At 39.2% G+C, this 13,521-nt stretch overlaps 1 protein-coding gene across 2 annotated transcripts in view; it reads left to right on the top strand.

Moving 5' to 3' along the window:
* Positions 1-13,521, top strand: part of KCNH5 (potassium voltage-gated channel subfamily H member 5) — a 315,910-nt gene that overhangs the window by 55,213 nt on the left and 247,176 nt on the right. For both annotated transcript variants that reach the window (XM_077122436.1, XM_077122437.1), the window contains exons 5-6: positions 1,239-1,354; positions 6,468-6,860. In XM_077122436.1, coding sequence (XP_076978551.1) covers positions 1,239-1,354; positions 6,468-6,860 — 509 coding nt within the window. The remainder of the gene's footprint in view (positions 1-1,238; positions 1,355-6,467; positions 6,861-13,521) is intronic.

The raw sequence follows: 13,521 nt of genomic DNA on the forward strand, positions 1-13,521 counted from the left end.
TCTTGTTGGTATTTTATGTCAGAGGTTGACTTCTTAGATACCTGGTGTTTCTTCGTTTCTCTAGTACATAGGGTTGAATTCAGTCCCCAGAGCCTAATATTTTTTATTCTAGTTACTAGGTTGGGGCCCATTAATGAGTAAGAGAAAAGGGCCTTATATCAGTTGATGCCAATTTATGTCTGTTCCATTTCACTTTTTGGATACTGTAGAGAGCATTGCATTTGGGGAGAATAAAAGCTTAAATAAAAAATCTTAAATAAAATTTTAAGTGTACAAAGCCTTAAAATTAGAGCATGGCAACATCTATCCAGTATGTTTTGAAAGCTATTAGGTTGGTGTCCCCAGAGTTCCACCTTCATTGGCTGTTATATTGTCTGAAATTTCATCATTAATGTTAAAGTCTTTCCTTTGAATTATGATTTTTTTAATATTTAAGGGTTGTGTGGCAAATACCCTGGTGAAGAGTAATATTGTAGAAGTTACCAAATGCTAATTCTTAATGGGATCTTTAATGAGATCAGAGCTTTTTAAGATGTCTGAAGAAAGGAAATTTGAGACAGGAGTAGAGTATAGGTAGTTTTGTCATTGACATTTCCTCACAATAAATGGTTTTAACAATGACAGAAGCCCCTGGAGAAATTCCTGTCCCATTACATTCACATTCCCTTTCCCCAAAGTTACTGCTGTTTCACAAAATATTTGTTAAGGATACTAGACATTTCTAGGATGTTTAGATACTACACAAGGCAGTTGTTTATAAAAGAGAGAACATTTTCTGTGTTATGAGGAAAGTAGAAGTGTGTGACGTGCCCAGTATTATGTGATATTTGTTAAAATTGGCATGGACGTGACACACATCATAGATACAAGGACACCTAGGTGGAAACAAGGAAGGGTGGGAAATGTGTTCACTCATTCATGAATGAATAAGAAATAATTCTCAGTGACAAGCTTATTGCAAAGCAAAGGAGAACAGAAATTTGTGCACAGCTGGCTGCTTTGGTCATAGACACTATATGAGCAAAACACAAAGGTCACTCATAAAATTATAGATTATTTTATAGCCATATCTCAAATATATTCTGTTAGAGTATGTAGGAATAAAATGATTTAGACTGCTGCTTTTCATTAGTTCTGGTTGTTATGCCATTGCTGTGATCCTTTGAATATTAGCAGGATTGTTGGATTCCATTTTCATTATGTGCGAAAGACTGAGCCTTTCTTTCCTTATTTTTAAGGTTGGACAAAATTTGCCCGATTGACACGGGCTTTGACAAATAGCCGAAGTGTTTTGCAGCAGCTCACGCCAATGAATAAAACAGAGGTGGTCCACAAACATTCAAGATTAGCTGAAGTAAGTGTGAGAATAACTCTACTTCCTAAGATGGTGGTGGTACCTTCCCCCCCCAAATGATTGAACATAGATATTTACGGCTATTATTTTACAAACATTTACCTGCTAACTTATTTTTCCTTCGTGAAAATGTGGAATCCCAAATATTTCTAATTATTCTCTCCTGGTTTTGAAGTGGGAAAGTAGTTCCTGGCCTCACTGAGTAAATGAGAGGGAATTCACTCATACATCCATTGACGTATGCAGAAAACAGTTACTGAGGTTTGCTCTGTACTCGGCACTCTGTGAAGGATGAAAGATGAATAAGAAATTGTCCCTTGTCATGTAGGAGCTAAAGGTCCAGTAGAGGAAACTGGCAACAGAATGAGATAAATATTATGACAAGATTCAGTGGGAGCACGTGCAGAGCATTTATCCAGACTTCTGGCTCCAGGAAAGGCTGCCTGAGTGAGGTGATATCTGAGCTGCGTGAATTCGGAAGGAGAAATATGAGCTAACCATGTTTTTATGGTTGTGAGAGTACAATGACTTTGGGATGTCAGCGTGGTTGGAGTCAGGAAAGAAAGGGGAGACTTAGGGCAGCCTTTAGTGAGACAGTGGTTCTGGTGAGAGCCCCAGTCTCGTGTGCTGGGGGAGTGACATGGTCATCTTTATGTTTTAGAGAAACTCTCACAGGCACATGGGTCCCATTTTTGATCCCAAGTGGTTTCCTTGGTAATGCCGTGTTTTTATTATGTTTATTTCAAAACATTATTCTGAGAAGGAGACCATAGATTTCACCAGATTTCCAAAGAAATCTACAGTGCACAAAAAAAAGATTAAGAATGCCTGCTCGACCTCGTAGCTTATGGGATGGGGGAGGTGAGGAAATCGGTGAGGAAGTCCTTGCAGTCGTTCAGATAGAATGACCATGCTTTAAGTAGGGTAGCCAAAGTGGGCATTAGAATCAACGTATTTGCTGCTAGATTAGGATTGAGTGTGAAACAAGACAGAGGGGTCAAGGACAACTTCCGTGTTTTGGGTTTGGGCAAGTAGGTAGATGGTACTGTTGGTTACTAAGACTCCGTCAGAGCAGAGAGGCCCCGGGGCAGTGAATCAGTGGATCTGGACCTCCAGAGAGATGTTTGGGTTTGAGTTATAGATTTAGCTGTCGTGCTCACAGATGTGCCCGTTAAAGCCATAGGGCCACACATTGTCACCCAGAGGGAGTATAGAGAGAGCAAAGAGTCATGAATGAGGACAGAACCCCAAGGCAGCTTAAAGCTTTGTTGTTCACATGTCTTCTGTAATCATCATTTGCTTTACTATGATAGATGCCAAAAAGTTAACTAACGTACCACAATATGCTTAGAACTTAGTGGGTATTCACAGACCCTTCTGAGGGAACTTATTAAAGGAGAAAAAGAGAAATCTCACCCTCTTGGTGAGTTGAGTGCATCAGAATAACTTTCTTAACTAATTGTAAATATTAAGTCTGGTTTGGAGAGGGATAGAGAAATTAAGTACGATCCCCTGAGTTTGGAGGATTCTGAAGTTCTTAGAACATAGCTACAAGAGGGACTTATTATGGCTTTCTGCTCTAAATAGCATTGTTAGCTCAAGGAGGGTATACTACTTTTAGGTATAGACATGTTTTAAAAGACAAAAATAAGACTTGAACATAATTAAATATTAACTGGTAATAATCACCATATTCTAAAAAATGATATGCAGTTAACACAAGATTGACAGCAGACAGACACAGTTTCCTTTTTCAATAATATTTGTTATTTGTTTTCTTTTTTGGAAGAACTTTTTTTCCTGTTTTTGTCCCATCTGATTCTTTGCATTTCTTTTTGATTATTGTTAGTTTCTTTATTCTTTTTTTTTTTTTTTTTTTTAGAGAGAGGGAGGAAAGGAAGGAAAGACAGAGAAGGAAGGAAGGATGGAAGGAAGGAAGGGAGGAAGAACGGGAAACATTTTTAAACATTTTCTTGTTTTATTATATTTTGTTTGTTTGCTTGTTTTTTACATGGGCTGGGGCCGGGAATCGAACCGGGGTCCTCCGGCACGGCAGGCAAGCACTCTTGTCCGCTGAGCCACCGCGGCCCGCCCAGTTTCTTTATTCTTCATCACTAATCCACAAACCAAATTCAAATGCAAAACTTACTTTCTTCAGATCTTAGGCTTGATTTCATACAATGTGCAGAAATAATAAAGTTTTCAGCAGAGACTGAAAATCCATGCTCCTGTACTGTATGTTCTTAGATCTCCAAAGACCAGTCCCAAAGAAACAGTAAGTTATCAGAACAGTGTTATTTTTTCAATTGTTCTCTAAGGGTCTTAAAATTTGCTGAACTGTGATGTCTAGTATTGTTATGGAATTACAGACTTTCATTTTTCTTTATGATACATAGACTATTATTTCAATTCCTCCTGGACCCCCAGATTTGGAGTCAGTCTCTAGTTTTAAAGGTTCTCTTCTTCCTATAGGCAGTTCATTAAGTTTCCACCTGTATTGGCATCCTATTGATTGCTTTCAGCTTTTCACTTTTATGCCAGGAAATATAAATATATGCACCAATACCACATCAGTAATTCTGTCTCCATTGAAGTCAATGCTCTTAGGTCTTCGGAGGAAGGGTATAGCTGAATCAGTACAAAAATACTTCTGAAAATGTGATTTTATCTCCCCTCCTCCTAAAGTATAGAATTTTGGAAGTGCAAATGAAATAACAGTGAAAGCTAGGAGTTTTTAATCACTGAATTATAAAAGAGCTCCAGGGACTGAGCTAAACAAACAAACAAAAAAACAAAAAAAAACACTAGCTTTTTTTGTTGCAATTCTCCTTCTCTTCTCCCCTTCCTTCTCCTCCCATCCCTCTTCCCTCTTTTCCTTCTCATCTAATGCTTTTCAGTTACAAGTCACTGTCTAAAGAATTGGGTCCTGAACGTCAAAAGAAATGTGAGACAAAGCATCTCACCTTGGGCTCATTTTATAATTGCCCGGAAAAGTTTTGCAAGTATGTATATTCTCTGGGAACTCATGCATGACCAATTTAATAATGCTCTGGAGTCTGGGTATGAGTATACCATATTTTATAAAACCTCCCCAGATGATTCTAATATGTAGCCAAATTTAGGAAATCCTTAACTCGGGGATGATCCCATTGCATTTCTAGAGGAGATGTCTTCCAGCAGTCTAGGGAACTGGGCAGAGCTGACTTAAGCCTTAGCAGGTAAGCACAGTGCCCAGCACCCAGTATGCTTTTAGAGGTCCAAGTAATGTTTGGGCCTTTAACAGCAAAGGAAAAAAAGAACCCTGATGAAAATATTTAACTGCATAATATTGACATACTCATTTCTGTACCAGTGCACTCTTAAAAATACTTTTTAACTTTTTTTAATGGAGGAAGGAAAATACGAAGGAAAAAAAATACCTAGGGCCCCCATAATGCAGCCGTGACACTGAGTTGATTCTTATTTTCCACGTCTGAGTTCTTTGTGCTCAAACTGTAGAGTGTGTAGACATAGATGGTAAAATATCAACATTGAATGTGAAGGGATTTTCCTCTTTAGCATAGTGAAATTGGAATTGATAGACCAGCGGCTGAATTGTGAAAGAGAAGCCATGACTGTGTGTGATTCTGTACATACAATACTCCTCCTCTAACATGAAGCTTACCTTCGAGTAGGAAAAGGAATTTCAGTAATGGCTGCTACACATTTTAAGACCTTATGAGAGAAATAAAGCTGGGGCACTGATAGTGTGGGTGAATGCATAAAAATTTTCATGAATATTTCTCCTAATCATAAAACTAAAAACTACAGTTAAAACCCACAACTTAAGAGAATACCAGTGACATTTTTTTTTTTTTTCACATTTCAGATGAGCGATAATGGACATGACACACTTAGTTTTCAGTTGCTTAAGTTTTTGGATGAGAGAAACTTTTTAGGATAACTTTCTCCCAAGTTTTAAAAGATGCTGGTATGTTTTACTTTGTGGTATGTGAGGCATTTGCTGAAGGATATTTCTGTTTGTATCTATTCCTCTATTCAATATTCAGTGCATTTCTGATTCTCTGATGTGACTGTCTTTGCTCCTGTCTTCTTGGTCCCGGGAATCCCTGAGACATGGAGTAATTGAATGCATAAAATGGGCAAAGTTTCTGGAAAACATTATTTAAAAAACTCTACCCCGTTTACCGAACTCCTTAACACATGGGATTACTCAGCCCTGGTGTCACTGATGGCATGAAGCAGAGTTCTCTAGCTTTTTCGTTCAATTCCTTCTTCACAATTTCCGGGTTCCTTCTCTCTAAAAGATGCCAGAGACATCATTAAGTTCTGTATTTGTTACCTTTGCTCAGGTCTGCACAAACCTATACTCTTGCTCTGTGTTTTGCTTTTCTTCTTTGTCTTTTACTCTGATTAGAACTAGTCAAAATAAGAAAGGTTTTGGATAGCCTCTCACTAAAACACTTGCATTTGTCAAAGAGGTATGGACAAGCAAACCTGAGTTTTGAGCATGTTTCTTTGCATCTGTGCAGGAAACACGGTATTCCTGAAGCCCTGATGGAAGGGAGAAAAGGAAATAAGACCTATAGCATTTACCATCTGCTCATCCCTCTCCATCAGTCACTAGGGACTTGCTGAGTTGCACTCAAAAGCAAGGATCCCCAATAACGGGGTCCTGGAGTTCAGCAGGACGCAGAATCAAAGGCGTGCTCCCTGAGGTGCTAAATATGCATGAGGCGTGGATGAGAGTGAGTCACCCAAATAACTTTTCGCAGTCAGTGAGAAACGTGTGATTCTAGGCGGGTTTGCACAGTGAGCCTGGAGAGGGCACTCCCAGAGGGGACGTCCAGCATGCTGTGGATCAGTGCTGGCTGCTGCAGAGAAAGGCAGGCAGACCAGCAGACACATCGACCCCCGTAGAGTAATAGGACATGGGGCAACTTCCTTTGAACAAACTTTGGTACAACTCAGGAAAAGGACGTGGCGAAGTTACAGAGCATGGCTGGCCTTCAAACCAAGGGTCAGGATAAATGGACTGTGGGCTGACCATCGCCAAGTTTTAATTTATGTGCAGAGATGTCCATGCCTTTCACGTGTGTATTTTCTCTCTCAGGTTCTTCAGCTGGGATCAGATATCCTTCCTCAGTATAAGCAAGAAGCGCCGAAGACGCCACCACACATTATTTTACACTATTGTGCTTTTAAAACTACCTGGGATTGGGTGATTTTAATCCTTACCTTCTACACCGCCATCATGGTTCCTTACAACGTTTCCTTCAAGACGAAACAGAACAACGTAGCCTGGCTGGTGCTGGACAGCGTTGTGGACGTCATCTTCCTGGTGGACATTGTCCTGAACTTCCACACGACTTTCGTGGGGCCTGGTGGAGAGGTCATTTCGGACCCCAAGCTCATACGGATGAACTATCTGAAAACTTGGTTTGTGATCGATCTGCTGTCTTGTTTACCTTATGACATCATCAATGCCTTTGAAAATGTGGACGAGGTGAGTTTTCTTTCTCTTTTTCTGTTTTCGATCCTGTGGGTTATGGGTTTTGAAAACAGTAGGAAAAAAAGGAGTCCAGGGACAACCCAAACTTCTTTTTAGCCTTTCAGCTTTCACCCTACTAAACATATCATAAATTATCGTAGTTGGCTACTTTAGATTAATTTTCATTCACTGCTTTTTCTTGATTTCTGGTGGAAAATGCTCATCACCAGGAAAATGGCCTGAAGACAGGTGGCAGTTGTGGTTGGAACAGGGAAAGAGGAGAAAAGCAGCATCAGCTGGAGTCAAATGCAGTTTGCAAACTAGATAATTAATTGAAAGGTGATGAACTAAGATATATTTCCTATGAGAAACTGCAGTCTTTTAAAACCCTGTGCGTTAGGGATCTTTTGACTCCTCCTCTCCAGGTGTGGTTACAACACTGGAGTTGGGTAAAGATAAGGAAGGTTTTATGGAAGACCAAAGCAATTCTTAAATTTCTACTGCTTTGGTTTATTTCTTATAGTTTTTGCGTTACATTTTGTCTTGAGTACATTTGAGGGTAGATACTGAATTGGATGTGCTCTGGCGTCTGGTCTAATTCATGGTTCTGCTCATTCAGTGTTATCTGTACAATTAGAGATACTTAAAACTTGAGTGTATTCTAAAAGACTACCCATCCAGGGCTTCTTAGCTTCTAACTTCCTAGTGGGTGATTTTCAATTTGCTGGGCCAAGCTAATAAGATGCAGCCAATGATCCCAACTAACAATATGTAAATGAGTCGGTGTATAGAGGATCTGTTTTTAAAATGTGCTCGTAAGGCTAATATTACTAACTTAATTTCCCTAAAGACTGTTCTATATCGTGTACTGGCAGATGGAAGATCCCCCATTACACTGCTGTTGTTCTGTTGTATGTGTTGGGAGGTATGTTGAAATTTTCTTTGGTGATTTTTTACTTGTAAAATTTGAACATTCAATCAATTTTATGATACTTTTCTTAGATCAGTTCCCCAAAAGTCACGTGTAGACACTGTATTTTTACATTGATCGTGTAATTGGACAAAAAGACATCACAGTAATTTGTTCTCTAAGTTTGGATTCCTCCTACATCAAGCTTTTAAAAGACTATTTCTTTCCTATTTACCCTCTGGAGAAGAGTGAGGAGGTGATTTTGAAAATGCTAATCTTATGAAAACAGGACAATAAGCAATATTTGTATTTTACTTACTAAATGGATTAATATATTAAGATTAATGTAGTAAGATTGCAGTTATTTAGACTGTAGGCATAAAAGCATGATTTTGGTCCTGCATTGTTTTTAACTTGCCTTTTTAGTTAGTAGTCCTACTGGTCTATCTTACTGTCAGGTATTATTTAGACTTTTTCACAAGTTTACCGGTTTCTTTGCTTGCACTGTTGTAGGCATCCTTGGCCTTCTCTGTGGTTCTGCTTCTCAGCACTGGCCCTTCCCCTCTGTTATAGAGTACCCAGCTCTCCGGAGCATAGCTCTCTCATTATTCCTCCTGCATTATCCCTGCAACTCCAGTAACACCCTTACTGTATCCCATCTCTGTGTATGGGCATACATGCATGTTTAATATATTTAAAATGATTTTTCTTCTGTTGCTTTATGTGTGTTCAAGAGCACTGTCCCGATGGCCAGGTGACCTTGGGATCCGTGTTTCCTGTAGGGTGTGTTGTGAGACTTTGGGAAAGTTACTCTGGGTCTCAGTCTCCATGTCTGTGTAAAAAGAGAAGAAATGCTTGCCTTACCTTCATCAGAGGCCATTAGAAGGAATAAACAGGACAAGAAATATGAATGAATTTTGCTTGTAGAATTCTGCACGTCTGAGGGTGTGCTCTTATTTCATTTGTGTGTTTGTTTCCTTGGCTTCATTGTAAGTCCTGCGATGACAAAGAATGTGGCTAGATCTCCTTGGACCTCTTTCCTTGCTGTTAATGCATCTTGGTGATTCACCTGGAGCAGCGACGTGTTGGCGAGACTTCAGTAATTGAACATTGACATAAAACAAAATGGAACTTACAAATGTGGAAGTGTGCTAGTGGGTGGCTTGGGAATAGGAGAGAGTGTGTGTCTGAAAATCTCAGCCTCATCCTTAACACGGTGTGGCGCAGAATGAGTTCCAGGACTTAATAACACTGCTTATAAGAGTGTCTGAGCCGAAACGCTCTCAGAAGGGAATTCGATTTACTGGAAATTTAGGAACTGGATATATACTTCTTTAAGAGAGAAGACAGAGTCCATTAAACCAAGTATTCTGTCTGAAAAGATGGAATACAAATTTCCTAGAAACCATAAACAGATTGAAAATGTGTTGTCACTGAGAGTCTAGGAAATAGGATCAAACTCCTTTGTAGTGTGCATTTGGATCAGTTCTGTGAGGTCTAGAGAATTTGCTTTCTGGGAGATTAGTGGAACTAAATAATATATTATTAGAGAAAAATGGGCAGCTGCAGATAATGCCCAATTCAGTATTATAGGAAGACTGAGGACACATGATAGACAGGGAATTTAGATGACAACAAGTAAGTTGGTGAATGTGATGACTTGGGTCAGGCCAAAATGAAATGGGGAAAAAGATCACTTATGCAATGCCTCAGGAAGTGAAATGAATGGACCAGTGACTGCTAACTGAAACTGTACAAATGCTTTTAATTTTCAGAAGAGTTTATTGAAAATAATTTTCTAAATTATTATTTTGTGACAGGCTCATCAACTGCCCCATGTTTTTTGTTTTAGCTGTTTATGTGCAAATTTTTATTTCTGATCTTATAATCAAAACAAGAATTTGAAATCAGACTGATTGTGCTTGTGGGTTTTAGTGACTTTTATCAGCCTGGAACCACTTTGTTCCCTTTTTGCCATTTTAGACCCTTTACCGAGAATAGAATGTTAATACAATTTAAACATCAGGTTGCCGTCACTTTTTATCTGTTTTATTAAAACATACAGATAATTTAAAATAGTGTTTTGAATTGTATAGGTAGGAATTACATAATTTTCCTGTTTCAGTTTTTCTGAGTTTTAATCTTATTAAATCCATAGGAACACCGCCAAATCCTCCTTGGAATTGGGTTGACTTTTCTTCTTAGTGTGTTTGCCCGGTTGAGAATGGCATGCCAGTACTGAGTCTTAAGCAATGTATTTTTTTTTTTTTTTTTTTTTTGCATGGCAGGCACTGGGAACCGAACCCGGGTCTCCAGCATGGCAGGCGAGAACTCTGCCACTGAGCCACTGTGGCCCACCCTAAGCAATGTATTTTTAATCTAATTTTGTAAGGAGCGTAAGACCTTTACTGTAATAGGATCTTTGTATATTATTTCTGGGGCAATTTTATTTTCTATTTAGGACTTATTAGATTCCTTAATAACCTGCTTTAAAGAACTTTAGCTGCAGTTTTGTTAAGCCCAATCTATTTCCCAGTTCTTCTTTGTGCAAGAAAGTGCTTAAACAAACCTAGCGATCAAATAATTAAGATCATTTATATATTTCATTGAGAATTAAATGAGTGGTTTACCTACTAATCTCAAAGGAAGGTGTGTGGGAGAGCCTGTTGGCATTCTTTACTTCTTCTACTTCACGTCAAATCCAACAAAGATCTTTAGAACCTGATGAAGGTTTGAGCCCTGTGTTTGTTTCTGGAGAAATCAGAAGAAGACTGTGTGTTTTCCCATGGTGGAGAGAGACCCTGCCTTCCTCAGTTATCATGTACTTGCAGTGCCTACTGCAGTGCCTGCCCCATCACTGCTTTACTATAGATATTTTTATTGAAATCAGTGAGGCATTGAGGCTTATTGTGTTTCCCGAATATACCTTCTTTGAACCCTGGGAAAGGCAGGGCCGGGGGCAATATTTGCATGTTCCAAGCTTCTCTACTTTGTAGACAATCGGGTATTAGTGTTTGGACGCCATGTTCACCTCTCGTGAGTGAGTCCTTTTCCATGAATATTTGCACTCTCTTTTGCAAATGATCTTTTAGCCTGATGATGTGTATCGCCAGCGTTCTGGACATGCTTAGGGATTACATTAGGATTTAGGTCCCCAAGCTGGAATCTCCCACTAGAGTGCAAAGGATTGCGGACAAATGAATACAAAGATGAACAAAGACACAGTCACTGGACTGAAATGCTTTCCTTCTAAATGTGAGAGAAAAATTTGCTCACAGATTATACATGTGTGTGAATAAAAGGGGGATCGGGGTGAGGAAGGAAGGTGGAAAGGGTTTGGGGAAGAGGAGCTTGGCTAAGAGGGAGCCTCCAGGTTCCACATTGGAACACTGGGTCTGTAGTTTTAGGTTTAAATCCTGTTAGGGTTGGCCATGAAGAATGTTATCACGGTTTGTAAAATACACAGATTTAAAAATAGACATTCTCCTCATATTTGAAACATTTGGTTTCAGAACCATCTTCTTATACGTGAATTTCTTACCGAGATAAAACAGTCTGTCTAACAGAAGAAATTAGCCCTGGAAGGATAGAAAGTAAAAAGCAATGAGGTTCCTTTATTTGATGTTGTTGCTCATCTGAAAGAAATTTTTTCTGAATTGATCTCCATTCAAGATGAATGCTTCCTATTGTTAAGCATCAGGGAATGATGCTGATATAGAGGCAAAGAAGGTTAGAAATGTATTGTCATTTGTGTGCTATAACCATTTAAACCTTTTCGTCTATGGTTCAGATGTTTTTCCCTAAACTAACTGTGGATACTTGCATAAAAATTGCTCTGTATTGTCTTCCTGTCTGGTATTTGTTCCATGCTTGAGAAGACATCATGCCATTGCTCTTCTTTGGAGGAATTTCTAAACCCCATCTGGCCTTTTCATAACTTCATATAATTTCAGCATATCACCTTTGCTTTCACAGAGCGCAAACTCACTCAAGAGAAACATGTTTATCCTTATATTGGGATTCTTCATCTTTAGGACATGTTATTTTATTAGACACTGCGGGTAAAGTGTTAAATCTCTTTCCTTTCTGCGTGGCAATTTGATCTTTGGTTGACTGCCTTTCTCGGTTTCCCTGGGAACTGATGGAAAGTCAATATGTCAACTGTGTTTCTAGCACTGTCACTTATGTTAAAAAAAAAAAGAAAAGACTCCTAATCAGTAAATTGTATTTGAATTGAGAGGGACTTTTAATGAGCTATAAGCATGTGATGAGACCTCCATAGCTTGGCATCCCCTGTACGAGGCAACGCTGAGCCTATCCCTTGTGGGTCTCTGAAAACTATTCCTGTGGTATTATTTGTAGAGGTGAAGACTTCTGTGGAGCATGAGATTATCAAAACTGGTTTCCCAGATATTACCAGTATAATCTGTTGGTAGGACAGCTGAGTTGAGTTTATTGCTTACTGTGGTAAGGTAGAGCAGTGCTTGCTGAACTTTGGCAGTCTTTGAGGGTGGAAGACAACATCAGAATGGAAAGTTTGATTGAAGGTGGTCTTTCAGAGTAGGGTGGTGGCTAAGGGAGAGGGCTTGATTAGGATTGGGTAAGGATCAAAGGATACGAAACAACGGTTAAGAATTAGTGGAAAAAGTAAGGTGAGATTTTTGAGGCAAAGCGTTCAAAGACTCTTAGGGCATAAACTTTCTGTTGACGCATTCACTGAAGAGTTGATGGGTCTTTGAAACGTTCCTGTAGCAAACATCTAAATCGTCTGTGTGGGCAGGAGACTCTTAGAAAAATAAAGTCGTGCTCTGAAGACATGGGAATAGCACAAAGTCATCTTAATGTAGACAATAAGGTATGGGTTTGGTTTTCGGTGTCCAGACTGATTGAGGGGACGGTTTTGGTTCTCAAGGAATTAAAGTCAAGGTGGTTCAAGTACCTGCCAACTACGTCTCATTTCCTCACTTCTGAGTTGTCTTCTTGGGGCGAAAAAGGTTATTTCTGGTTGACCGCTGCATAGACAGCTTTGAGGGCTGCCCTCAGAGAAGAGGGTGCCTGGCACTGCCTTATGGGCAGTCAGGGTCTCGTGCCCTGCGTCCTTCTGAGTGCACTGAACTTTGATGAACTCAAATGTGGTCTTGCTGGACTGTTCCAACCAATTTACCCATCCTGTTCAATACTGAAATCTAATGATGAAGTTTAATAATAGCACATTTATTTAATGATAGTCTCACTGATCCTGGCAAAGAAAGATAATCATTTTTTGGGGAGAAATATAATTTCCATGTTCGGAAACCTGTCAGTGTATATGATCAAGTTATATTACTAGCACTGATCCATAGATCAATTGTTACATTTCTGCTCTTTAATGTGATTAAGGGGCTATATATTTAAATTGACTTATGAAATGTGTTGTTACATTCAGAAATATGCAGGGGTGGTCCAAGAAGAATTTCCTTTTCTCCCAAAGTTATCCTTTAAATGCTGACAAAATGCCTCATTGATTTCATTTGTCCATTCACCTAACAAGCAGACGTGCATTTATGTATTGCACCGCTTCATTTGGGGCTCTAGCGGTGAACATACACGCAGATATTCATATATGTATATGTATGTGTAGACGTGATTGCAGGTAATGATACAAACTTCAGATAGTGATATGCTCTATAGTAAAAATAATATAGGACAATAGGATAATGACTGGGGTGCTCAGTTGAGCCGCAGGAAAGCATGCATTGGGCTAAAGATAGTTGTTAGGATTTGTTT

This window comes from Tamandua tetradactyla, chromosome 12, assembly GCF_023851605.1.
Source record: "Tamandua tetradactyla isolate mTamTet1 chromosome 12, mTamTet1.pri, whole genome shotgun sequence".
NCBI lineage: Eukaryota > Metazoa > Chordata > Mammalia > Pilosa > Myrmecophagidae > Tamandua > Tamandua tetradactyla.